The sequence below is a fragment of the Podarcis tiliguerta genome, assembly GCF_965153285.1.
Source record: "Podarcis tiliguerta genome assembly, chromosome: 16".
NCBI lineage: Eukaryota > Metazoa > Chordata > Lepidosauria > Squamata > Lacertidae > Podarcis > Podarcis tiliguerta.
Genome location: NC_139549.1, coordinates 10,621,033 through 10,648,888, shown reverse-complemented (window position 1 = coordinate 10,648,888; position 27,856 = coordinate 10,621,033). Strand labels below are relative to the sequence as shown.

The window sequence follows — 27,856 nt, the reverse complement described above, 5'->3', positions numbered from 1 at the left end:
AAAAATAATGATACCATTTTAAGTAGTCATGGCTCCTCCCAAAAAAGTATTACGAGAACTGTAGTTTGTTAAGGATGCTGAGAATTGCTGGGATGCCCTTAGTCCCCTCTCTGAACTACAGTTCCCAAAGTGCTTTAACAATTAAAACCTCTTCCCAGGGAACTATGGGCTCAGCGAGGGGAACGGGATCTCAGCACCCTTAACAAACCACAACTCCCAGGATTCTTTGGGGGAAGCTGTGGTTATTTAACATATTTGCACCCCCTGGCACCAACTCCTGGGTCCCGGGCACCCACAATTTTTTCTTGGTGTGGGTGCCCAGCACCCACCCTGCAGAGCCTCAGACACAACTTCTGGGAGCGCGAAGGTCATGTGTGAGGCCTCACAGGGTGTGCGATGTCATGTGACATCACGTTACATGCGCCACTGGGCACCCATAATCCCAAGCTGGTGCCAGTGTTTTGTACCTGATAGAACAGGGGTCAGCAAGCTTTTTAGCAGGGGGCCGGTCCACTGTCCCTCAGACATTGTGGGGGGCCAGACTATATTTTGAAGGGGGTGGGGGAAATGAATGAATTCCTATGCCCCACAAATAACCCAGAGATGCATTTTAAATAAAAGGACACATTCTACTCATGTAAAAACACGCTGGTTCCTGGACCATCCGTGGGCTGGATTTAGAAGGCGACTGGGCCGGATCCTGCCCCCGGGCCTTAGTTTGCCTACCCATGTGATAGAGGAAATTAGGGACAGGAGGGGAATTTATGAGCCAAGAAGATACCAACTCAGTCATATAGAGTGCTGTGTGTGTGTGCCTTTTCCCTTCCTACTGTACTTGCTGGTTCTCTGCAGCTTTCCCATAATAAGCTGTGGTGAAGATGAATCTACTCGAGCCATTTAGACTGCATTCATACTATGCCTTTTAAGCATTACGATGCCACTTCAAACTGTCATGACTTTCCCCCAAAGGATTCTGGGAGCTGTAGTTCCAGTTCCTCTCATTTTATCACTTTTCCAGCCTCAGGTTCGGGTCTCCACATTTCCAGGTCATTCTGCAATATTCTTCTTTAAGACAAAGAATCTTCGCGAAAGTCAATCGACAATTTAGTGCAAAATTCATCTTTGTAGCTTTAACGCAAATTTCCCTAACATGCTTTTTTTTGCAAAGCCGTTTCCTCTAATGTAATACTATACTAATGTAATACCCTTCTATTTTCACTTACATATGCCCAGATTTCCTTACCCCCGTGTGTTATTGTACACACTACTCTGCAAGAGAAAGCCGCTGCAAAATTCAGAGGCGTGCCGGTTGCAAACACAGGAGAAACTGTTGCAACTGCTGCTGCTGTTGTGGGGCAGCCGGGAATCTTGAGATCTAGCCCTGGGGCTAGGGGGGAAAAAAGCAGCCTTTCAGGAAGGATGTGAGGCCTGGTTGTTTGGCACACTCTCCAGCAGGGTGTGGCTGCCGGTTTTGCTGCCGGGCTGAAGGCCTCCCCACTTTGAAGGGGCTGGCCTAAAGCCGTCGCAAGCCAAACAGCCTCTCTTCCTCGTTCTCCCTGCAGCTGCGAGCAGAGGCCAGAAAAAAAGCTGAAGGAGGAAACGGCAAGGAGGGTGGGTATACAACTTCGCTCTTGCCCACCCTGTCCAGAGGCAGAGAATGTGCAGGAGATGCTCTTATCTCCAGAGGAGGTTGCCCCAGGCCTAGTCTACTTTTGGGGAGCTCAATGGGGGGAGAGCATGGGTAGGCAAACTAAGGCCCAGGGGCAGGATCTGGCCCAATTGCCTTCTAAATCCGGCCCACGGACGGTCCGGGAATCAACATGTTCTTACATTAGTAGAATGTGTGCTTTTGTTTAAAATGCATCTCTGGGTTATTTGTGGGGCATAGGAATTTGTTCATTATTTTTTTCCAAAATATAGTCCGGCCCTCCACAAGGTCTGAGGGACAGTGGAACAGCCCCCTGCTGAAAAAGTTTTGGGGTAAAGCATCTGCTTTGCATAAAGATCTCCATCGTCGCCAGGTATGGCTTGGCAGTGTGGTGTAGTGGTTAAGAACGGTAGTCTCGTAATCTGGTGAACTGGGTTCGCTTCCCCGCTCCTCCACCTGCAGCTGCTGGGTGACCTTGGGCTAGTCACACTTCTCTGAAGTCTCTCAGCCCCACTCACCTCACAGAGTGTTTGTTGTGGGGGAGGAAGGGAAAGGAGAATGTTAGCCGCTTTGAGACTCCTTAGGGTAGTGATAAAGCGGGATATCAAATCCAAACTCTTCTTCTTCCCTGCCTGAAACTCTGGACAGCTGCTGCCCATCAATGTAGCTTGTTCTGAGCTAGATAGACCAACTGACTCTGTCTAACGTGGCTTCCCGGGTTCCTGTTTAATCCAGAATCACAAGGGCAGGAAGGACCATAACTCAGTGCGGGGGAGCACATGCTTAGCATGTATAGAATCGTAAAATTTGGAAGGGACCTCAGGAATCATGGAGTCCAACTGCTTGCAATGCAGGAATCCAGGACAGATCCAGGACAGATGGCCGTCTAACCGCTGCTTTAGCAACCTCCGAGGAAGGAGATTCCACAACCTCCCGAGGGAGGCCTTTTCCATGATCAAACAGCTCTGACTGTCATAAAGGTTTTCCCCTTATTGCGTAGTCAGAATCTCCTTTCTTGTAACTTGAAGCCGTTGGTTCGAGTCCTGACCTCCAGAGGAGCAGGGGAGAACAAGCTTGCTCCCTCTTCCCTGCGACAGCCAAAGATATTTGAAGATGCCAGGTCCAATCTGTATCTGTAGAAGGCAGCTTAGGCCTTTAGGCAACAGCAGCTCAGGGCTGGGCCTGGGATATTTTGTGCTTGAGTCATCGGGGAGCAAATGCAGTGGTACCTCAGGTTAAGAGCTTAATTCGCTCTGGAGGTCCGTTCTTAACCTGAAACTGTTCTTAACCTGAAGCACCACTTTAGCTAATGGGGCCTCTTGCTGCTGCCGCACCGCTGGAGCACAATTTTTGTTCTTATCCTGAAGCAAAGTTCTTAACCCGAGGTACTATTTCTGGGCTAGCGGAGTCTGTAACCTGAAGCGTCTGTAACCCGAGGTACCACTGTAGTGGCTCCCCTTTCACACAACGTACACGGGTCTAAAATGCAACCCCCTAGAACCCAAGGCCGGCGAAGGTAGCTGCAAAATCCCACAAATATTTCTCTCCCTCCCTGGTGGTGAAAAAAGGCAGCGATGTGAAGAGAAATAGCACACCCCTTCATGACTAGCTGCGGGCGGGGAATTTGATTTGCACCGTAAGGCAAATCTGCATATTTTGCACTTTCTGAAAGAATCCGATATTTATTTATTTATTTATTTCCCGGCGCCGTGTGGGGCAATGTCAGTACAGTCGTACTTTGGCTCCCGAACGCCTTGGGAGTTGAACATTCCTGCTCCCAAACAATCCAAAATTGGAAGTGAGCCTTCTGGTTTCTGAACGTCTGACGGGGCTTCCGCGGCTAATCAGAAGCCGCGCTTTGGTTTCTGAACGTTTCGGAAGTCGAACAGACTTCCGGAACATATTCCGTTTGACTTCCGAGGTACGACGGTATTTGTGTATGCTGTTATTTTTCACCACTCGCAAAAAGTCTGAGAAGGGTGAGTTTACTGCGCAAGAGCACTAAGCAGCGTTGAAAGCATGACGGAACATAGGAAGCTGAGTCAAAGGATAGGTCCATCTAGCTCAGAGCTGCCTGCACTGACTGGCAGCAGCTCTCCAGGGTTTCAGGCAGAGAATCTCCTCCAACCCTACCTGGAGAGGCTGGAGATTGAACCTGGAACTTTCTGAACACCAGGCAAAGGCTCTACCACCAAGCTATGGGCCTTCCCTTTCATTAAGCCAGTACAGCGGTACCTCAGGTTACATACGCTTCAGGTTACATACGCTTCAGTTTACAGGCTCCGCTAACCCAGAATAGTACCTTGGGTACTATTCTTTGGGTAACTTTGCTTCAGGATGAGAACAGAAATCGTGCTCCGGCGGCGCAGCAGCAGCAGGAATCCCCATTAGCTAAAGTGGTGCTTCAGGTTAAGAACAGTTTCAGGTTAAGAACGGACCTCCGGAACGAATTAAGTACTTACCCTGAGGTACTACTGTATTAGATTTGAAATGGTTTGCGGTACCTATTTATCTACTTGCACTTTGATGTGCTTTTGAACTGCTAGGTGGGCAGGAGCAGGGACCGAGCAACGGGAGCTCACCCTGTCGTGGGGATTCGAACTGCCGACCTTCTGATCGGCAAGCCCTAGGCTCTGTGGTTTAACCCACAGCGCCACCAGCGTCCCTGATAGCTATTAATAATGGGGAGCAATTGCTGGCTTTGTACACCAACCACCGAGCGGATATTATGGACTTAGAACCGAGCTGGTAACTCTTTAACCAGGGAGAGGGGTGGGGTGGCTGGGTGAGGGGAGGCCTGGCGGTCGGGGTAGAGTCTATCTGGGCCTGGAGTGAAGCAGGGAAGCTTTGAGAGGGAGGCGTGCGAAGATGGAGGGTGCGTCTGGGCTAGGCCTGGGGAGGAAGGGACGGGTAGAAGGGGCTGCTGGCCGGGCCTCTCCAGCAGATGGAACGGAGGTGGGTGTGGAGAGCGCATCATGCTCTGACCATGAGGCTGCGCCGTGATCTGCAAGCGCTGCCGTGACACGTCCGTCTGTCTTCCTGCTCAGAGCTTGCATTCAGGAGTGTTTCTTCCTTCCCCCACCCCCTGTACGCAGGTAGCATCTCGATTCTCCCGGACGACATGGCCAGCCTCACCCAGGAGCTGGGCACTGCTTTCTTCCAGAAGCACCAGCTGCCGGCGTCCATGGCGGACACCTTCCTGGAACACCTCTGCCTGCTGGACATCGACTCGGAGCCCATCGCCGCCCGCAGCACAGGAATCGTCTGCACCATTGGTATGGCACCGCTCCTTAGCTGACGTGCTTTTCTCGCCCGCCCTGCAGAAGCGCTGCAGGGAATCTAGTGAATTCTAGCGAATTGGGAATATAGGATTGGGTGCACATGGCCCAGGCCCATTGAAATCTTACAAGCTCAATAAAATTTCTATAGTACAGTGGAATCTTGGTTTTCGAACGCAATCCGTAAACTCAGCACGGAAGCCTCAATACAATAGGGAAACGCCAAACAGAAGCCACGTGGCATGTTCGGCTTCAAAAAATCATTTGAATACTGAAGCAGTTATTTCTGGGTTTTCAGCATTCAAGAGCTAAAATGTTCAATTCTGAGACGATCGAAAACAGAAGCTCTACTGTATTTAGCGTCAGGTTTGGTCTGCTGCTTAAGGAATCATCCCTCCCAGGGATTAACAAATTTAAAAACACTTTTGCAAAATAGGAAACGGTAGGATAAATTATGCTGGAGGGATGAGAAATAGGTGTGTGTGTGTTGAATTTATCAGAGTTTAAAGCTGATTGTTTATTGTTGCGAAATGTGTGTTATTTTGATGCAGAATAGATAGATAGATAGATAGATAGATGATAGATATAGATAGATAGATAGATGATAGATATAGATAGATATAGATAGATAATGATAGATAGATGATAGATAGATAGATGATAGACAGACAGACAGATATATAGATGATAGGTAGATACAGTGGTACCTTGGGTTAAGTACTTAATTAGTTCCGGAGGTCTGTTCTTAACCTAAAACTGTTCTTAACCTGAAGCACCACTTTAGCTAATGGGGCCTTCTGCTGCTGCCGCACCGCCGGAACACGATTTCTGTTCTCATCCTGAAGCAAAGTTCTTAACCCGAGGTACTATTTCTGGGTTAGTGGAGTCTGTAACCCGAAGCGTATGTAACCTGAAGTGCATGTAACCCAAGGTACCACTGTACTGTAGATAGATGATAGGCAGATAGATAGATGATACATGATAGATAGATAGATAGATAGATAGATACATAGATAGATAGATAGATAGATAGATAGATAGATGATAGATAGATAGCAATGGCTGCTAGCCATGATGCCTATGCTCTGCCTTCTAATGCTTCTAAATACTACTTGCTGGACACTGCAGGAGGGGGGAGTGGCCTTGTGTTCGAATCCTGCTTGCAGGTTTCCCACAAGCATCTGGTTGGCCACTGTGAGATCAGGATGCTGGGCGAGATGTCTCTCTGGCCTCTTCCAACAGGCTCTTATTTTCTTATGTTATGCTCTTACGTTTTTCATTTAAGGGGAGGGGGGCAAGATTCCTTGCGATCAAAAATAAATACCTCCGCACTCAACACACCCCTAACTCCTGGAAGTTACTGCCACAAAATGGGGCGGTGCTCTAAGCGAAAAATCGGATCAATTGATGATAGAAGAGGAGGCAGAAGAGGAATGCTAACCAGAACAGCAAAATGGAAAGTCCAGAGCTAGAGGCAGCGAATCAGAGAATGCCAATTATTGGAGAAAGGGAAACAGGGTTCATGGCTTGCTTGTGAGCTTCCTGGCAGTATCTGGCTGCCCTCTGTTGGAAACAGGATATTCAGCCAGAAAGGTGGTCCCTATGTACTTATGTGCACACTTAGCACCCTCACTTCCCCTGGGGCATTTGGAGAAAATGAACGATTCCTGTTAAAGACTGAGTTGGGTCATTTGACAGAACGTAGCCACTGGCTAGGGAGGTGGGTGGCGCTGTGGGTTAAACCACAGAGCCTAGGACTTGCCGATCAGAAGGTTGGCGGTTCGAATCCCCACGGTGGGGTGAGCTCCCGTTGTTCGGTCCCAGCTCCTGCCCACCTAGCAGTTTGAAAGCACGTCAAAGTGCAAGTAGATAAATAGGTACTGCACTGGTGGGAAGGTAAACGGCGTTTCTGTGCGCTGCTCTGGTTTGCCAGAAGCGGCTTAGTCATGCTGGCCACATGACCTGGAAGCTGCACGCCGGCTCCACCGGCCAATAAAACGAGATAAGCACTGCAACCCCAGTCGGTCACGACTGGACCTAATGGTCAGGGGTCCCTTTATCTTTACTTTAGCTTGGGTGCAAGAGCTGAGGGAGGATGTGTCAATACTGTCCCAGTGACCCAATGCTCCCTGTCTCCTCTTTCAGGCCCTGCTTCCCGCTCGGTGGAAATGCTCCGTGAGATGATCAAGGCTGGAATGAACATTGCACGGCTGAACTTTTCGCACGGCTCACACGAGGTATCGAGTGGGTGGGGAGAAGAGTAAGCCATTTCCTTCCCCAAGAGGGTGGGGTGTCATGTCCTGGTCCGATGCTGGATCCCACAGGGAAAGCTGAAGGTTCCTGGACCAATGGACAGCTCCGAGTTGAGCCACTTGCACCAACAAATCTAGCATATGGACTGAGGCGTTTTAGGCCTCGGCCTCCAGACTCCCTCCTTGACAGGAGCGAGCCAGCAGTAAATCACACCAAGCTAGTTGGAGTTAACTCTTTATTAGCAAAAACGGGATCTGCACAGGAGTGTCAAGCCTAATGAGCACAGCAACTCATCCCTGACAGGTCTTGCCCCCATGAAGCAGTTGTAGGATGTGAAGATGCCCTCTTGGCTTCCAACCAAGAGAGGACAAAGGGACTGTCTTCTTATGAGATAGATTCCAAGAGTATGTTACTACATTAAGCTAAGTCTGCCTTCTGGGATCTGATTGTGAACTGAATGTGAGTAAACTCTTTTTTTTAATACCTTTATAGAAGACTCTGTTGTGTCTTATCTTTTATGAGGGAATAAGGGGGAAATACCAGAACAGTTATTATAGAGGCTTTAGCGAGCCTGAGCAAAACACATCAGTTGCAAGTTTAAAAGAAGGGAATGTTACTCTGCTGAAATTGTGGAACTTGTTGTGGAACAAGTTGGATAAGGATATAATCAGACAAGATATCCTCTCCTGCATCCCTGAACATTCCCACAGCAGTTGCTGAGACTGAGAGTCATCATCTCCCCACAGCTGCCTAAGCCCCCTCCTCTACAGAGTTTTCCCCAAACAATCGAAGACTGTGTCTGTGCAAAGCCAAACTGTCCTCCACCCTTTTCATGCCTCTTCTGGTTCTGCAATACTGGGGGAGAGGGACGTTTGTGGCAGAAGGAGGGGGAGACCCCTGCGATTCTTCACCAGCCTGACCCATCTGTGTGTCTTGGCCCCCCTCCTCTCCAGCTCTGAGCCCTGACTCAGATCCGTCTCTACACCTTGGGCTCTGTGCTCAGGGGTTGGGTGCCACGACTCTGAAGTCAGATTCCCCCTTCTTCAGTGAATGAAGAAAGGATCCACTGACTCCCCACCACCACTGTGTTCTCTTTCAGTACCATGCAGGATCCATTGTGAATATCCGGAAAGCAACGGAGAGTTTTGCCTCCAACCCGCTCTTCTACCGACCGGTGGCCATTGCCCTGGATACCAAAGGCCCAGAGATCCGCACCGGTGTGGTCAAAGGGGTAAGATTGGGAATGGGGGGTTCAATATTTGGGTAGTTGCCCCATGAAATACATGTTTGCCAGTTGGTTGTCTTAGTTATAGCAGACTAGGCTGTTACAGGGAACCAGGCGGAGGGCCTTCTCGGTGGTGGCACCCGCCCTGTGGAACGCCCTCCCACCAGATGTCAAAGAGAACAACAACTACCAGACTTTTAGAAGACATCTGAAGGCAGCCCTGTTTAGGGAAGCTTTTAATGTTTGATGCATTACTGTATTTTAATATTTTGTTGGAAGCCGCCCAGAGTGGCTGGGGAAGCCTAGCCAGATCGGCAGGGTATAAATAATATGTTGTTGTTGTTGTTGTTATTCCTGTCTGGCCTGTTGCTCAGCAACGTGCAGGACTCTCCTCAGGTGGGGTGTCAGAGAGGGAGGTGAGCCGGCAGGACTGGGACTGCCTGCCACTGGGCACAAGGGGCAGCCTCTGACTCCTCTCTCTCTGAGTCTGCGCTCACAATGAGACTCTCAGCCTCCAGCTCTGTCCCGGAAGTGCCTCCTCCTCCTCCTGACCCCCATTAATCTCTCAAAACACCTGCTCCTTCTAGCACCTCCCAGCTTGTTCCTTCCCCAGACTGTTCCCCAGTGTCCCACCACCATGACCCAGTGTCAGGGAGTCTTGATAACAAACGGGCATAGTTAATTAAGATTTATTGCAAAAACAGAGTTCACTGGAGCGGCGATCACAGCCATCCGCCTATAAATCAAAGATGTCCCTTCTAAGGAGAGTGTCTCCAGCGAGACCAGAAACAGCCGAACTTTCTCTTGTGACATATTCTGTCTTGAAGACCCCCCCCCCATACGCCTAGACCTTGGACTAAGGGGGTCAGCTCCCACCCCTTCCTCATTCTCTGAAACAGTACTTCCATGGTCCTTCCTGCTCTCTGAGCAGCTTTCATTTCTAGCTCCTGCATTTTGTCCTTCGCTGGTGCGCTGGCAAGCTGCCGGCTGACTTTCCACCATTCTGCTATCAGTTGACATTCCTGTCTTGCAGTTAACCCTCTCTCTTCCTGGCTATTTGCTGGCTGCAAACTTTCCCTGGGAGCTGGCTCATTCATGACAGCCGGGGGTCTAAATCTTCTTCTTCTGTGTCCTCCCTGGGGGGCTTCTTGGGCAGGCAGCACCACTACTCATCCAGCCAGTCCCTGCCAATCTGCTCTGCATGCAGAAGTCTCCAAGTTCAATCCCCAATGACTCCAGACAGGGCTGGAAGTATTCCCTGCCCGAATCCCTGGAGCATCCTAACAGCAGAGCAAAAGCAGCTGGTTCTAAAATTTAAAATTGCAGCCCTAATCAATAGTTTAATAGTAGTAGTAATAATAATAATAATAAATTTTTATTTATATCCCGCCCTCCCTGGCTGGAGCCAGGCTCAGTGCAGCTAACACCAGTAAAATTACAATAACATAATAAAAAAACCAAATTAAAATACAGGTTAAAATATAATTTAAAATGCAGCCTCATTTTAATAGTAGCCCATAGATCAAAACCATAAGGGGAGGGAAACATAAGGGTCAGACTGAGTCCAAACTAAAGGCCAGGTGGAACAGCTCTCTCTTGCAGGCCCTGCGGAAAGATGTCAAGTCCTGCAGGGCCCTCGTCTCTTGTGACAGAGCATTCCACCAAGTTGGGGCCAGTGCTGAAAAGGCCCTGGCCCTAGTTGAGACCAATCTAACCACCTTGCGACTTGGGACCTCCAAAGTGTTGTCATTTGTGGACCTTAAGGTCCTCCGCAGGGCATACCAGGAGAGGCAGTCCCGTAGGTACTTGGGTCCTAGGCCGCATAGGGCTTTAAAGGTCAAAGGTATTCCTTTTGTTCTTAATAAATAACTGCTCACCTGGGTGTGGCCACTGTGTGGCCTCCTTTTGCAGGGTGTGGATCAAGAAGTGGAACTGGTGAAAGGATCGCGGGTGACGGTTACGACAGACCCAGCTTTCCGGGAGTGTTGCGACCAGAACACCGTCTGGCTGGATTACGTCAACTTGCCCAAAGTCATCCAAGTCGGAGGACGGATCTTCATTGACGACGGCCTCATCTCCTTGCTGGTCAAGGAAATCCGTACGTACCCTTCTTCCCTTTCCGTGGGTTGGAAGCCCACCCTTTCGCCTCTCGCTGCTGAGGTGGGTGGTCTCCATCTTTCTTTCTTTTCCAAATAATATTTATTATTTTCAGTAAATAAACATAATAAAAAAGAAAAGATTAACAATAATAAAGACAAACAAAAAATAGGAGAAAAAGAGAAAAAAAAATACATACAACGTATTACCACTTAATTAATTAAAATTATGTGCCATCCATCTTCATAGACATAGTATTTGACTTCCTTGAATCTCTTCCATCCAAATTTCTTAGTAATTATATGTAGCAGTTTCCAATATCAGTGTTTCAAAAGACCATATCACAGTCCTAATCCTATTACATAGCTTTCCTTATTGTACATTTTCTTATTTATAAATGTAATTCCATTTTAATCCTAGGCCTAATTGTTTCTTTCAAGTGGTTACATATCTTTGGTCTCCATCTTTCTTATGCCTCAGCCTAGCACCTCCTGTCCAGGAGCGGCCAGTGGTGTCAGGATGCCGCCAAGGAGAACAGGGCATTCACAGATCAGAGAAAGATAGTAAACACCAGCTAACTTACCGTTAGTTTCTTTATGAGGCAAGCAGAACAGAGAACACGCAGAGACTCCTAAGCATTGCTCCTGTGTAAATGAAGCAGTTGAGTGGACTGGCATATAACTCCCCCCTCAACTCCTTATCCCTCTGTGTCAGGCCCCTCCCTCTGTTTACAGCAAGCCCGAGTAATAATAATAATAATAATAATAGTTGTTGTTGTTGTAATTGTTGTTGTTGTTATTTATTACTTATACCCCATCCATCTTGCCAGGCCTCCGCAGCTGCTCTGGGAGACTTCCAACAAGATATTAAAAACACAATAAAACATCAAACATTAAAATCTTCCCTAAACAGGGCTGCCTTCTGATGGGAGGGTATTCCACAGGGTGGGCGCCACTACCGAGAAGGCCCTCTGCCTGGTTCCCTGCAACTTGGCTTCTTGCAGCGAGGGAACCGCCAGAAGGCCCTCAGTGTCCAAGCTGGATGATGGGGTGGAGACGCTCCTTTAGGTATACTGGGCCGAGGCCGTTTAGGGCTTTAAAGGTCAGCACCAACACTTATTGTGCTCGGAAACGTACTGGGAGCCAGTGTAGGTCTTCGTACAGAGTTTCTTTTGGACTACTGGTTATTGATCATGATACAGAGATTGAGTGATTTATTCAGTCCTGGTATGAGCCTTCTTTGTCTGACCCCGTCTCACAGGCCCCAACGGCTGCATCGCCGAGGTGGAGAATGGTGGGATGCTGTGCAGCCACAAGGGGGTGAATCTGCCGGGGGCCGAGGTGGACCTGCCGGCGGTCTCCCAGCGGGACATCCAGGACCTGCAGTTCGGCTTGCAGCAGGGCGTCGACATCGTTTTCGCCTCCTTCATCCGCAAGGCCAGCGATGTGGCTGCCATCCGGAAAGTTCTGGGAGAGCAAGGCCGCAACATCAAGATCATCAGCAAGATCGAAAACCACGAGGGAGTCAAAAAGTAATTTCCAGCTTCTATGTTTTCCTGGCCCCGTAGACTGGAGGTGCAGCCCTCCAGGCCTCTGTATCTGGGCCTTAAGACTCTCCTCAGGCCACAACCCCTCACTTGCCCTTCTCTGTTCCCTCCTTGGGTGATTTTGCCTGGCTGAAAATTGCCCTTGAACTCTGATACTCTTTCTTGCTTGCCTGGATAGAAAATAGAAAAGGATGTGGGAATAAACATTTGTTGCTCCGCCCACTTTTGCTTCTGGCCCCGCCCACCACTGGAATGTGGCCCCCAGAAGAACACCTGGAAGGGAATGTGGCCCTTGGGCCAAAAGGGGCTCCACACCCCTGCCATAGACAGTCTCATGGGTTAGATTTCTGCCCCTGAGCCAATTTCCAGCGTATTTTAGGCTAGCAGAATAAAGCCGTCTGTGGTGTGTCGGGTGAATAGGAGATTAACCTGCTTTCTTGGATCAATCTTCACTTTAAAAATACATATCACATGGGACATTTTTGTTAAGAGGTGAAGTATTCCTTATTCTCAGGGTTTAAACATAATGATGTAGATTTATATTCCTCTCTACATATCCATGGGACGTGGGTGGCGCTGTGGGTTAAACCACAGAGCCTAGGACTTGCTGATCAGAAGGTTGGCGGTTCGAATCCCCACGACGGGGTGAGCTCCTGTTGCTTGGCCCCTGCTCCTGCCAACCTAGCAGTTTAAAAGCACGTCAAAGTGCAAGTAGATAAATAGGTACTGCTCCGGCAGGAAGGTAAACGGTGTTTCCAGGCGCTGCTCTGGTTCTCCAGAAGCGGCTTAGTCATGCTGGCCACATGACCCGGAAGCTGTACGCCGGTTCCCTCAGCCATTAAAGCGAGATGAGTGCCGCAACCCCAGAGTTGGCCACGACTGGACCTAATGGTCAGGGGTCCCTTTACCTTTACCTTTACAGATCCATAAATCAAATCAATCAAACCAACACAAAGGTTGCTATCTGGTATCGCACCTGTCATCCTGTGAATTAGCAGCTTTCGTTTTACAAAAAAGGGAGCATGTTCCTAGTCCTCATGACTTTGTAGAAAACCTTGAGCACTTGCAAGCATATTTTTTAAATGGGGAGGGGGTGATCTGGGGGGCCTGGAATAAAACACCCTGGCATAAAACACCCCCCAGTGGTCTGAATCTGAATATTCAGGAGCTACATATATCACTTGATGGTGCAACTATGAGAGAAGCTAGATTTCTGCATGCAGGAGAGCCCTCCTTGTTTAACCCCTGCTATTGCTTGTATTTGGCCTCATTGCAACCTCTCCTCCTTCCTGGCAGGTTTGATGAGATCCTGGAAGCCAGCGATGGCATCATGGTGGCGCGGGGAGACCTGGGCATTGAGATCCCCAGCGAGAAGGTTTTCCTGGCTCAAAAGATGATGATTGGGCGATGTAACCGTGCAGGGAAGCCTGTGATATGCGCCACTCAGGTGAGCTGCTGAGAGCAGGGGAACTGGGGGTAGACTGCCTCTGAATATGGGGTCTCTATGTCCAAATCAGCTGCCTCACAAAGCCATACACACAGGGAGTTCCGTCAGACACAGTACCATCCTTTCTATCCATTAGAAAAAAGCGGTTTAAAGTGGACCACTTCTCACTTTGGCTCTCAATATTCTTTAAAAAAGGGATGAGGACTAGATGGGATGACGAGGCCTGCTCGTCTTTTGGAATGAGACAGTCTCTCACCAGGTTAGCTTGAAAGGATCTCACACACCAAGATGGATTTTGAAGGGATCTCTCAGCCTCAAAAGCTGCTGCCCGCCTTTATTGTTGTGTTCAGCAAAAGTATACAACGATGTATCAGAAGCAAACAAAGAAAGTACAATATCATCACGCCACTCTCAGACCATGTTACGTGGACCAATCACTAAACTAGCATGGACTGTTCACGCGTTGTCCATGCTCCAAGCAGCGTCTTGCTTAACCCTGTATCAAACTTCCGCCCATGCGCTTATGCATAAGCAACCATTTTCCCACAATGGGCCATTGGCCTGATCCAGTGCCATCTTTGGTCCTTCTACCTCACCTCCACTGTTGGAGGCAGCATGCCTCTGAATTCAAGTTTCTGAGAATCCCAAAGACATCTTGTTGGCTTTTGTGAGAACAGGATGCTGGACTAGTATTCATTGCAAGGGAAAAATAGGGAGAAAGGAGAATTCCTGGGTGCCAAGATCCAAGTTTGGGGCAAGTCCTCTTCAGTGAGGGAACCCCAGCAGAGATTTAAAACTGCAAAATACGCAGCAAAGTAAAGTGTGGAAATATAGGCTGTTGGATCTCTAAAATATGCGCTTGTGATTTCTAAATTCCCCACACTTGGAAAGTTTTAAAAATGGTTTACTTACAAACTTTCCAGAGGTCAGATTCATGTGCTTCAGAATAGGTTGCACAGGCACTAAAAGTTAGCTGTTACAAAGTGGTTAAAGTTCCTAAATTATTGGTATAGGAAATTGAGAATGGCTTGTGAGAGCCATGTGGTCTGAGCTTGGAGCAACCAGCTCAGACCTCTTTACACACTGAGCTTCTCGGGTAGACTGGAGGGGAACAAAAGCTTGGTTATTTAGTTCCTCCCAAAGTTTGCTAAGCATGCCGGGACAGCCTACTCTATGGTCTTAACCCTTACATGCATCAATTAGACTTAAGCATGCTGGTTATATGAGGCTTGGTTATCTCACAATGGGTCTGGCCTCATCCAACCACTGTAAAAAACAGAGAGGATGCTGAACAACGAAATATTGGCCTAATCCAGGAGCCTGGCTCTTCTTATGTTCTTATTCATTAAAAAAATACTGATAAATGCAAAGTTGGCACAACGTTTTCAAAAATCAAAACAGAAATAAAATGGGTCATGTTAGAACAAACACATATAATGAAGGGACCTGTGAAAAGGGACACGCTTACAGTCTCCTTCCTCTCTCCCGGGCAGATGTTGGAGAGCATGATCAAGAAGCCCCGCCCCACGAGGGCAGAGACCAGCGATGTGGCCAATGCGGTTTTGGATGGAGCTGACTGCATCATGCTGTCTGGAGAAACCGCCAAGGGGGCGTATCCTGTGGAAGCTGTGCGGATGCAGCATGCGGTATGTATTCAGTTCTTCCTTTCAATTACCTCTCCCCATATATATATGGTTGGCTGGCTGGGTGGGAACACGACAGAACAATAAACAATACCAGAATCTGCTAAGAATTAGTGGCTGTGGCAAGCAAGATCTGCAACAAAATATTTAGAACTTTTAGAAGACATCTTTTAGAAGACAAACTTTTAGAAGCCATCTGAAGGCAGCCCTGTTTAGGGAAGCTTTTAGCCAGTGTGGTGTAGTGGTTGAGAGCGGTAGTCTCGTAATCTGGGGAACCGGGTTCGCGTCTCCGCTCCTCCACATGCAGCTGCTGGGTGACCTTGGGCCAGTCACACTTCTCTGATGTCTCTCAGCCCCACTCACCTCCCAGAGTGTTTGTTGTGGGGGAGGAAGGGAAAGGAGAATGTGAGCCGCTTTGAGACTCCTTCGGGTAGTGATAAAGCGGGATATCAAATCCAAACTCCTCTTCTTCTTCTTCTTCTAATGTTTAATAGGTTATTGTATTTTAGTGTTTTGTTGGAAGCCGCCCAGAGTGGCTGGAGAGACCCAGCCAGATGGGCGGGGTATAAATAATATATTATTATTATTATTATTATTATTATTATTATTATTATTATTATTATTGTGTGGAGTTCAGGGTTCCAGCCAGCCAGCCAGGCCCTGCTCTGTGATACCCTTACACTTGAGCTTGGAAGGATAAACATCCCCCATCCATTTCTCTGTGGTCTGAATCAACTGCTTCCCTTTCCACGTTTGAACTTATGTCTTATAATCGTCAATCTTGTTTGGATATCTGTGCGGACTGATGGACTGCATATGTACGGGGGTTGTGTTCTGGGTCATCACGCATGATGGTGGAGCATGCATAAATCCATTCCATCCCGTTCCACACCCTTTTCCGGCCACTTCCAGATTTCCGCGAAGTATGTGTGCATGTTTGGACATCAATCGGATGCACATCGATCGGCCGTTGCCTGTATGTAGTTATGTGCATGTGTGGATTGGTGGATGATTCAGAATGTTAAGATAAACTCATTTTTTCTTTGTTATATCTGCAAAATAATAGTAATAATAATAATAATAATAATAATAATAATAATACAATAATAATGTGCCTAAGGCAGCTAAAAGCAACCTGTTCATCCTTCTTTGTTTTCATAAACCTTGCAAGGAAGTTATGTGACACCCGACGTTCACTATGGGGCAATAGCTCAAAGGGTAGATCACCTGCTCTGTGTTTGGTCTGCCAAAGGTACCAGGATCAACTTCTGGCATCTCCAGTTTTCAAAGGTAGTGAATAGGGACGAGGGAGCAGTTTGGTACAGTGTGCATCTAAACCTGTACTTTTTGAAACAACATGCAAACCAGATACACAGCCATCCTTGAAAATTCACATTTCTCCGAATTTCTTGATGCTGTTCTCCCCCCCCCCCCCCCAGGCAGTGTTTACAAAAATGCATGATTTAGTGGGAGGTGTGCACCAGAGGGGAGAGACTCAGGAAAATAACATACAAGAATGCATTAGGGTTGGAGAAATGGCTTGCCAAAAGGAGTGCAATAGTCAAAACTGCACAACAAAATGTGTCTGCTGATGAATTTTCATGTCGGTTGTGAAAAATAAACAAATTGCCAATTTCTGCAAAATGTATGATTGGGGGGGGGGAACCGAAGTGAAGAGTGTTGAAATGGACAAATCCTTCCATCCCCAGCAGCGAGTGATGGGGAATATCTTCCTCTTGAGATGCTGCCTGCCAGAGCAGACAGTATTGGGCCAGCATTAATGCCAATGTCCCTCCTGCACAGATTGCTCGAGAGGCTGAGGCCGCCATGTATCACCACCAGCTCTTCCAAGAGCTGCGCCGCCTGACACCGCTGAGCCAGGACCCCACGGAGGTGACAGCCATCGGCGCTGTGGAGGCTTCCTTCAAGTGCTGCGCAGCTGCCATTATCGTCCTCACGACATCCGGCAGGTGAGGTCAAGGGTGGGATGCTCGAAGTGGCTGGGACCCCAACCTGTCTGTCAAGCAGCCAATTGTACAACCCGGATCCCATCGCCTTAATGCAGAGATGGAGACCCGGGGCAGATCTACACTCATGGTGTTTAACGTTAAGGAAGGGTTAAGGAATGGCTTTGATAACCATGTGGCCACAAGACGTTCTGCTTTTAACATTCATAATTATGTTATTAAAATGCGACACCCAAGGCCGCTGCAGAGCAACCAGCAACTAGCACTAGGCAAAGTGTGTTTTGATGGAGGTAAAAAATGCTTTATTTTACAAGTCTGCCTAGTGATGTTTCAGAACGATATATCTAATATCGTTCTAATAATGTTAAACAGGTCTGTGTAGATCCAGCCCTGGTGTTCCTTCTTTGAGTAGACCTATTGAAGTTAATAGACATGGCTAACATAGATCCATTAATTTAAATGGGTCTACTCTGTCTAGGACTTATGGCACATTCACACCATAAATTTAAATAGTCATTGCTTCCCCCAGAGGATTCTGGGAACGGTACTTGAAGAGGGCTGAGTCCCCTAGTCCCTTCACAGAGCTGCAATTTCCAGAGTTCGCAGTGAAGAGGGACTGATAGTTAAACCACTCTGATTAAAGCTTACACCTGTTGTTCCACCCACTTTCGCCTCTGCCCTGGCCCAATAATAATAATAATTTTATTATTTATATGCCGCCCATCTTGACTGGGTTGTCCCAGACACTATGGGTGGCTTCCGGAAAAATATAAAAATAAAACATCAGATATTAAAAGCTTCCTGAAGAAGGGCTGCCTTCAGATGTCTTCTCAAAGTTGTATAGTTGTTTATCTCTTTGACATCTGACGGGAGGATGTTCCACTACAGTGGTACCTCTGGATACGAACGGGAGCCCTGTTCGCATCCTGAAGTAAGCGTAAGACGCGACTGTGCATCTGCGCGTGTCATGTTTTGCTGCTTCTGCACATGTGTATGATGTCATTTTGAGCGTCTGCGCATGCACGAGCGGAAAACCCCGGAAGTAACACGCTCCGTTACTTCCGGGTCGCCGTGGAGCGAAACCCAAAAATATTCATCCCAAAGCTACTTCAACCCGAGGTATGACTGTACCGAGAAGGCCCTCTGCCTGGTTCCCTGTAACCTCACTTCTCGCCATAAGGGAACCGCCAGAAGGCCCTCGGCGCTAGACCTTCAGGAAGCGACGAATGATAGGTGGCCCTTGAAAAGTCATCCAGAAGGCAATGTGGCCCTCAGGCTGAAAAAGGTAGCTGGTTGTAGAAGCATAACTGTGAAGACCACTCAGGAACCCTGAATGTTGGTAATGACAGATATAAGGAGTCTGCACCGTGTATACTCCCAGATTTGCTCCTCACCCTTCCGCCCGCTCCCTTCCTCAACTCAGGTCTGCTCAGCTGCTGTCCCGCTACCGTCCCCGAGCCCTCATCATCGCCGTGACCCGCGATGAGCAGGTTGCCCGCCAGGCCCACCTCAGCCGCGGTATCTTCCCAGTCCTGTGGCGTGGGGCCACCCAGGAGGTGTGGGCGGACGATGTTGATCGCCGAGTGCAGTTTGGCATTGAGATCGGTGAGTCTGTTGTCCATCCTGCCCAAGGATCTGCCATCTTTTCTTCTCCCTGATGGGGCTCCTGGGAGCCTTTTACCTGCTCTGTTGCAGGCAGATATCCAAATGGTGCAAGCCCCTCTTGACGCTGCAACTTGACGCTGCAACTTGACGCTGCAACAGGAAATGTGGCGCCTGTTTAATGGTAGCTTCTCAAGCATGCCCCTTCGAGGGCCTCAGCGAAAGGCAGCGGCCCTAACTCACTCCTTGCTTATGCAAGAAGGGTGTGTTTGAGAGGACAGCTCCTTCAGGAAGCAGTGGGAAATCTGTGGCCTCAATACAGCCCCCAGTCTAATGACAGTGGCAGAGAGAGAGGGTGGCATGCACACACAAGCACACAGTGCTGTGGAATCCTGCAATGGGCAAACCCACCTACTCACTTTCCATTCCATTCTTCTCCAGTCTGTCAGGAGCCAGAGTCAGGAGTAGCTCAGTAGCGAAACACCTGTTGTCAATGAAGTTAACTCTTTATTCAAAGAAAAAGTGCAGGCCTAGTGGTCACAGCAACCCATCCCAATAGATCTTACCCCAATGAGGCAGTTGCGAGGACCAAAGGTCCCTGCTTGCCCACTGCTCCCTAAGACTTCCCCTCTCCCGGTTCCTTCCCCAGCAGCCTAAGACTCCACTGTCTTGTCTCTCTTTCCTCCACCCTCTTCATGCCTCTTCTGGTTCTGGGAGACCAGGAGGGAAGAGGAGCTGGTCACACAGCAGGAGGGGGAGACTCTCTGGCTTCTTCAGCAGCCTGGCCACCTCCTCCTCTCCAGCCTCCGCTTCTGCCTCTGAGTCTGAACCGCTCTCTGCCACTGCATCTTCCTGCTCACTAAACCCCGTTCCCTCTTCATCTTCGGACACTTCCTCCTCCCAGCCTGCTCCCTCTGGCCAGTCATCGCCATCCCAGCAACACTCCCCAGGCTCTGAGCCTTCTCCCCCTGGGGGTTCCCTTGGGGGGGGGGTTCCCCAGCTCCTCTGCATCCAGCCAGCCCAAGACAGCAACCCTGTTAGATCACCCTCTCCCCTAGAGTGTGGAACCCCTTGTGTTGAAAAACAACCCCCAGCTCTGTCTCACAGGAACATCCAGCACTCACGTGATCTGGAAGGGGATGACTGCCTTCCCCACAGTTTCACAACAGGACTTCTGGCTCTCCTTACCCCCTTCTTCCTTTTCCTGATCCCGTCTTCCCCTCTCCCTTCCCAGGCCGGGTGCGAGGTTTCCTGCGGTCCGAGGACTTGGTCATCGTGGTTACGGGCTGGCGGCCTGGAGCAGGTTATACCAACATTATGAGGGTGCAGCAAGTTCCGTAAGCACAGCGAGAGGCACCCCCCCCCGCAAATCCCTGTCGAGAGAGAAGCCCGTGCCCTACATTTCACAGCTGAAAAATGGGGACATCCTTATAAAGTCCCTGTGCACCCTCATAAAGGGTTACTTACAGGTCATACAAGCTGCCTCTTGCTTTCCTATATATGAGCGATGTCTGTTCTCTGCCTGCTGTTTTGGCTGACTGTGCAGCAACTCTCTCCTCCTCTGATTTAAAAGCCAAGTGGGTGCTTCATCTTCAGTTAAAGATCTATTTGGGGAAACGCTATTGTCCTTCAGTCTGTTGTCGACTGTTCCTAAGATGTAGAGACCTCGGCGGATGAGGCACCTCTAAGAAATACTTGGCTGCAAGCGCTGCAGGTGTCTTAGTGTTTAAGCCACTTAGTGGTGGCAGAACCTCAGGCTTGGGTGGCAGAGGGCATGCGGCCCTCCAGCCCTCTCTACCTGGCCCTTGTAAGTGTCCACAGGTCACACTTCTCGCTGGCCTTACACTACACCCTGAGTGCTTTTGCCTGCCTGAAATGGGAACTCGGATCGTGCCTTTTGCTTCTCTGCATGGAAGCTGGGGAGAGGCAAGTGCTGGGGTGGGGGAGAAGCCCGATTCAGTTCACATTTGAAGGCAAATCTACTAAATGCACACTCTCTGAAACAATACACAAACCGGAACAAACAGCAGCCATCTTTCGAAATTTGCACCCATCTGAACTTTGCGCTCAGAGTTTTGTGCTCAAATTTGCACCCCTCTGAATTTTGCACTCTGCCTTTTGCACTCCTGTTAAGAAAAAATATATAAATGTTGGAGGAAAATGCGCTTTGTATTATGCAAAATGGTCTGTTAGGATAAAGTCATACTGAAATCCTCTTCGAGGCCAACCTGGCAAACATAAACCCATAAACAAACAAACAAACACCCACCCTCTTCCTACCCCTCATGGGCAATAATTTCCTCCTCTTTCAAGAGATGCTGCCTCTGATCTTTCTGCACAGGGCAGCAGGAGACAAAGTCTCTCTCCCCCCGCCCTTCCTTCCCTGATTGCCAATCTGTTCCTGATCTGCCATGATCCCGTAATCCCATCTAAACCTTCTTTAATCAATCCCAGAAGCGCACCCATTAATCCTTCCCTCCAACCAGTGGTGGCCTCCCAGTCTTTGGTTGGGACTACCACCAACTATTTCTCTGTGTGTGCTTGTGCAGATGGAAAAAGCATTGTTGGCTCCCACTCAGAAAAGGAGGGGCGTTGTGCTCCGTTACAAGTCCCTGGGATAGCTCAGTTGGTAGAGCCATGAGACTCTTAATCTCAGGGTTGTGGGTTTGAGCCCCATGCTGGGCGAAAGATTGCGGCATTGTACTAGAAGATGCGGGGTTGTCCTGGAAGATGATCCTCGTGGTCCTTTCTAACTACAGTTCTGTGATCTGATTCCACGCAAATGCATGCAAGAGCAGAAGAACAGTGACAGCTATTGCCCATCTGAACTGGTAGGGCAAAAGGCAGGGAGCCCAACAGTGGGTGGTGCCAGAGCCAATGACAACAACAACAACAACAATTTATTATTTATACCCCGCCCATCTGGGTGGGCTTCCCCAGCCACTCTGGGCGGCTTCCAAAAAAATATTAAAATACCGTAATACATCAAACATTAAAAGCTTCCCTAAACAGGGCTGCCTTCAGATGTCTTCTAAAAGTCTGGTGGTAGTTGTTCTCTTTGACATCTGGTGGGAAGGCATTCCACAGGGCGGGTGCCACTACCGAGAAGGCTCTCTGCCTGGTTCCCTGTAACTTGGCTTCTCACAGTGAGGGAACCACCAGAAGGCCCTTGGCACTGGACCTCAGAGTCTGGGCAGAACGATGGGGGTGGAGACGCTCCTTCAGATATACTGGACCAAGGCCGTTTGAGCTAGACAAGGGCTTTGAGCTAGACAAGGGACAAGGGAAAGGCAGACCCCAGTCATTTTTTAGAACTGCAACCTCAGGAGTTGCTTTGAGTGGAGTGTGTTCCCTGATTAGCTGGGCTTCCTTTGATCTTTTTCTTCTTCTTTTTTCTTTTTTTGAGAGCTGCAAGCTCATGGGTGACTTGGGGAAGGTTGGTCAGCCTAGCCTGCCCCCCCCCCGCCGCCCCTCATCATCAGCTCAGATTCTCTGTTAATCTGACCTAATCAAATTAAAAAGAAGCCCTTTAATCGCTGCTGATCCCTGCACAAGTAAACAGAGCCACACCAGGCAGGCCTGGTGCCAAGAGAGCCTTGGGAATTCTGCAGCCATGGCTAGCAAATACCCCACTCTCTCCATGCACCCCAGGGCCAGCTTGTATCGCATACGACTTCACGTACCTGGAGGGTCTAATTCCTTTTAATAAATGGGACCTGGCAGGAGCTGCTCGGTTTGTAAATAGCTCCCTCAGGCGTCCAGCCACTGAACTGTAGGCCATGCTCTTCTTGGCGCAATACCTTTGGGCCCTGGAATGACTCCACCCACTGAGGCTGGCTATGGGCTACTTCTGGGCAGGAAGGTGTGTGAAAGTCTGGCCTGAGCAACGTGGTCTTCTTGAGCGCTGGCTAACTCCACCTTCCTGGTTTGTCCTGCCTTCCAGCTTGCCCTTCAAGCCCCGCTTCCTGGTGTGACATTAAGAAGTCTGGTTCGTGGGCATAGCAATCCGGGCCTATTGCATCTGGTAGGGCAGAAGGCAGGGAGCCCAACAGCAGGTGGCGCCAGAGCCAAATGATGCTGATTCCCCCCCTCCCACTTTCCTCCCTGCTGAGTTCTACACAAAGCAACACTCAGACTTAGGAGAAGAAGGCGAAAGCTGGCAGGCAGGAGCCCTTCCTCGACTGGATACAAGTTAGGAGACAGGCGGGTGGGAGCTGGCCGAGTGCCCTGTTTGCCCTAATGGACCATCTAACCACTGGCAGGAGTCTAGAACGAACCAGGAAGTTAGGGCTGGTGAGCAAGACCAGACACCAGAACAAACTGTCCCTGAGACAAGAAGCCTTCTTAAATTACCAGGTTTTTTTCAATGAATCCGGGACACTTTTTTTTTTGAAGCTAAGTAGCAACAGGGAGTCAGTAGTGGGGATGGTGAGGCAAAAGACCCTGGGCCCAAGCACACATGCATATCGTATAAAGGTGCAAAGCCCCTCTTTCGCACCCTGTGAAACATAAATGTGCAGAGTTTTTAAAAAACTGGGCAACGGCACACCGCCCGCCAATGACTCCCGAGCCTCCCTCGATCTCCTGCCCGCTTCCCCCTTTGTTTTGACAGATCGGGGGAGGCTTGGGAGTCGCAGGCGGGCGGCTGTTGCCCAGGAGGGGCACAAGGCGCACGGTTTCTCTGCCAGGCAAGCTGCAAAGCCCTTCTTTCGCACCCTGTGAAACATAAATGTGCAGAGTTTTTTTTAAATTGGGCAACGGCTGCCCAATTGGGCAACGGCTGCCTGCAACTCCAGAGCCTCCCCTGCTCAGTCAAAACAAAGGGCAAAGGGGGCAGGAGATCTGTACCGCCGGACATCCACAGTTCCCCTTCGGCAGTGGCAGTGGCAGTCAGCAGCCCGGAGCCAGCCTGGTAGCACAGTTGGCTCTGGCTGGCTTCAGGAACTGCTTGCTGCCCGTGGCACCCACCATTTTGCCTCGCTGGAAGTTCCGGCAAGGAAAAATGGCGGGTGCCACGGGCAGCGAGCAGCTCTTGAAGCCAGCCGCAGCCAACTGTGCTACCAGGCTGGCTCCAGGCTGCTGAGGCTGCCATGTTTCCCGGGGGCAGATTTGCAAATCCGGGGACTGTCCCTGGGAACCGGGGACATCTGGTAACCCTATTCTTAACGCTCCTTCCTAATAGCCCATGGTTGGTGCAGAGGAGCAGAGTCAGTCCAGAATGTTATTTCCTGAGAAGCTGCAGTGTCACAGCTTGCCATATGGGGCAGTGGTCAGCAGCGAATAAGAAGGCAGGTGGGTGGAGGCAGATTGAGGTTGGTGGGGCAGTTTCCCCATTCACCCTGATGGACTAGCCACCACTGGTTTCCCTCTCTCTCATGCAAGCTACCGATTGCGTCGTCTGCTCTGGATTTTGGAGGGCCTTTGGGCAGAGATGCCATTGGTTGGTCTTCTCCCATAGCTGCCAACTTACAGATTTGAAAATAAGGGACCAGCAGCCTCGGAAATAAGGGATCAGCAGCCAAAATAAGGGATTTTCAGAGCACAGGTGTGTTCGACTTCTGAGCCCCTCCGAGCCAAAGGCAGAAAGCCCAGCCAGCAGCCAAACGAAGCCTCAAGCGGTGGTTCCCACAGTGCAGCAACCCGGCAAAGGGGATGCAGCAAGGAAAACCACCGTCACCTCTCCGCTGGGAAGCGCTGAGCAAAGGCGAGTCCCCTGGCAACGCGGCCGATTTGATCGGCACAAGGCATGCAAGCTCCACCCCCCAGTCGTCCTTAGACTCCTTATTGGGTGAGCAACGCAGCCAAGCAACACAGCTGGAGCCTCCCTCCTCCCTGACCGGCAGGGAGGGAGGGAGAGGAGCTGCTTCCTTTGAAACCTGGGAAATTTAAGGGACATCATCAATAAGGGACAGCAGCAGGACATGGCACTGGGATAAGGGACTTTCCCGCCAAATAAGGGACGGTTGACAGCAATGTCTTCTCCTTAAGCTCTCTCTCTCTCTCTCTCTCTGGGCCCAATCAGTTCACTGCCCAGAAAGACCAAGTCAAGTCTACTTGTTGCTGCTCAGGGAGAAGAAGCAAAGCCAAGTGATGGCTGGTGTTCATTGAGACTGGTAGGGCAGAAAGCAGGGAGGTCTAGAGATGGGCGGATCCAGAGCCAATGACAGGCAGATCCAGAGCCAATGACAGGCCAGCCTTCTGGCTTTCCAGTACAGTGCCACCTAGTGGAGATTACTTATATTTCTATAAATGAATTGAACAGCAGAGAGGTGGTGTATTTACCGCTGGTGGCTGGTAGGGCAGAAGGCGAGGAGTCCAACAGTAGGGGGAGCCAGAGCCCACGATAGACGGAGTCATCGAATACCAGTTTTTCCGTCATCTGCCTCTTTTGCTGAGTTTTCCAAGGGGAAACGTTGCAACTAAGGCGGCAGCAGAGGAGGCTGACAACTGGTGCTGTTCCTGAACTGGTTGCAAGTAAAAGCGAGGGCAGTTAGGGGCAACTTATGGGGCAGCAGGCTGGGGGTCAGCAGTGGGCCCCTTGCTCAGGTGCAGGACCCAGGAGATACCTGAAGATGCTGAGCCCTGACCCTTGAAAATGAGGGTGTGGGCCTGGGGGGCTGTTAGCTGACCTCATGCTTGCTCTGTCCTCCGTCTTCATTTCCCCGACCTTGATTTATAATCTACTTAAAGCTGGAAGTCCAAACCTTAATCAGGAAAGATTGCCACGTCCGCAACCACATCACTATTTAGCCCTGGATTGAGAGAGAGAGAGAGAGGAATACAATATGGATTTAAAATGATAATCCAGCTAGGAGAAAGCAGAGAGACCCAATTTGCTTGTGTGACCAACAGAAGGGGGAAAGGCACAGAGAACGATGTTTTGCATTCTCATTTGCAAACCGGAGTCTCTTTGTTGCGGCCTTCTCTTAGTTTGGACTTTGAGAGGATTTCCCACCCTTCTGTTCCTCCATAATTCTTAGAGATCTGCTGGATCAGGCCAAAGGCCCGCCTGATCTAGGATCCTGCTTTCACAGGGGTCAACCAGATGCCTGTGAAGAAGAGGAAGAAGAGTTTGGATTTGATATCCCGCTTTATCACTACCTGAAGGAGTCTCAAAGCGGCTAACATTCTCCTTTCCCTTCCTCCCCCACAACAAACACTCTGTGAGGTGAGTGGGGCTGAGAGACTTCAGAGAAGTGTGACTGGCCCAAGGTCACCCAGCAGCTGCATGTGGAGGAGCGGGGAAGCGAACCCGGTTCACCAGATTACGAGTCCACCGCTCTTAACCACTACACCACACTGGCTCTCACTGGCTCCACACTGTGAGAAACGGGCCAGCAGGACCTGAGCACAAGGAGCCCTCTCAACTTCCTGTGGTCCCTAGAAACTGGTATTTATAAGCATTCCCACGTCTGGGCATGGAGGCAGAGCAGAACCATTGTGGCCAGCAATGATTGATAGCCTTGAGAGACTCCTGGAGAGCTGCTGCCACTGATCTTCAGCTGGCGAGACGGGCCCACTAGTGGGTCACGGCCCGGTCCGAGGTGGGTCGTAACAGGAGCACCGCCACCCAGCAAATATGTGATAAAAGATTAAGAAGTGGGTCCCCAAATCACATTTGGATTACAAGTGGGTCCTGGGTCTGAAAAGGTTGAAGAGAATTGGTGTAGAGTAGATAATACAGGTGAATTGTCAGATTTTGTATAAGGCAACTTCCTATGCTGTTAGGTAAAGGTAAAGGTACCCCTGCCCGTACGGGCCAGTCTTGCCAGACTCTAGGGTTGTGCGCTCATCTCACTCTAGAGACCGGGAGCCAGCGCTGTCCGCAGACACTTCCGGGTCACGTGGCCAGCGTGACAAGCTGCATCTGGCAAGCCAGCGCAGCACACGGAACGCCGTTTACCTTCCCGCTGGTAAGCGGTCCCTATTTATCTACTTGCACCCGGGGGTGCTTTCGAACTGCTAGGTTGGCAGGCGCTGGGACCGAGCGACGGGAGCGCACCCCGCCGCAGGGATTCGAACCGCCGACCATGCGATCGGCAAGTCCTAGGCACTGAGGTTTTACCCACAGCGCCACCCGCGTCCCTGTTATGTAACTGAATTTAATTACCCCTCCTCCTCCAAAGGCCCATTCCCTATCACGTAGCCTCTTCCCTTTGGAACGCCCTCTTGTCGGATGGGCACCAACGATTGTCTTTTTGTTGCCTGTTAAACAGCTTCCTCTTTCGACATCCCTTTGATCCCTAGCTGTATCTGTACTGGATTTGAGATCACTTAAATGGCTGACTTTAAAAAAAAACAACTGTTTGCTTTGGGATATTTTCATGGGAACAATTAACAAATAAATAAAATTAATATGCGAATAACCCTCCAAGTTCGCAACAAACCCACGGCTCAGCCCACCGTTCCACTAGGTCCATATGGCTGGGCGATTGGCCCCAGCCGTTGCTGTTACCAAATGACAAAACCAGCTCCAAGTCTCTCTTTATTACCGAAATCCGTTAGGTACAACGTCCGAAACGAAACAAGAATTAATTTTTTATTTTTATTTTACAAAAAGAAGAAGAGAGCACAGCTTTTTAAAATCGCCCCCCGTGATATGAAATCTACAAGCGCCGTACACTGAGCAACGCCAAGTGCAAAGGTGATGGTTCATGGTCTTTGGTGACTAGATTGCACACATGTTCACACCTGCTTGTATGCACACACACACACACACGCACGCACTACAGAGACTCTTTCACACATGCGCACACACAACCACGCTTGTAGGGGTGTCCTACTGGCTGTGTCTTGACACTGGGATCCCTATATTCTGGATCTCTCCAGAGACGCTAGCATGTTCCTAAGGTAGGAAGATCTCCTTTTGATATGTGTTCGTGTGTACACACACACACACCAGCACAGAGGGAGTATAGAGACCCTGCTGAGAAGAATCTGTGCATGTGTGTATGCGTGAACTCCCATGGATCTTTCGATGCAACAAAGCTGCAGCTTCAATTAGCATGCCTGCCTTCTCCACCAATCATAAAGGTAAAGGTAAAGGTACCCCTGCCCGTACGGGCCAGTCTTGACAGACTCTAGGGTTGTGCGCCCATCTCACTCAAGGAGGCCAAGGGCCAGCGCTGTCCGCAGACACTTCCGGGTCAC

The 27,856-nt window shown here is 49.6% G+C and overlaps 1 protein-coding gene across 3 annotated transcripts; it reads left to right on the top strand.

Annotated features, from left to right (window-relative positions):
* Positions 1-1,255: 1,255 nt before the first annotated feature.
* On the top strand, positions 1,256-20,068 carry PKLR (pyruvate kinase L/R). Of its 3 annotated transcripts, XM_083418546.1 has the most exons (12): positions 1,408-1,611; positions 1,921-2,021; positions 4,744-4,923; positions 7,072-7,163; positions 8,279-8,410; positions 10,316-10,502; positions 11,762-12,032; positions 13,344-13,494; positions 14,988-15,140; positions 16,941-17,107; positions 18,528-18,709; positions 19,941-20,068. In XM_083418546.1, exons 3-12 carry the CDS (start codon positions 4,770-4,772, stop codon positions 20,045-20,047), a joined length of 1,596 nt encoding a protein of 531 aa, XP_083274672.1. In that variant the 5' UTR covers positions 1,408-1,611; positions 1,921-2,021; positions 4,744-4,769; the 3' UTR covers positions 20,048-20,068. The 3 variants fall into 3 exon arrangements, with proteins under 3 accessions (XP_083274671.1, XP_083274672.1, XP_083274670.1); XM_083418545.1 differs by lacking the exon at positions 1,921-2,021 and having other exon boundaries at positions 1,256-1,611; XM_083418544.1 differs by lacking the exons at positions 1,408-1,611; positions 1,921-2,021 and adding an exon at positions 4,417-4,523.
* Positions 20,069-27,856: the final 7,788 nt, after the last annotated feature.

Excerpts from the sequence above, each read along its gene's own strand:
- PKLR (XM_083418544.1), top strand. Across the intron at positions 10,503-11,761 it reads CTTGCTGGTCAAGGAAATCC|GCCCCAACGGCTGCATCGCC; the intron begins GTACGTACCCTT and ends CCCGTCTCACAG. Across the intron at positions 18,710-19,940 it reads GCAGTTTGGCATTGAGATCG|GCCGGGTGCGAGGTTTCCTG; the intron begins GTGAGTCTGTTG and ends CTCCCTTCCCAG.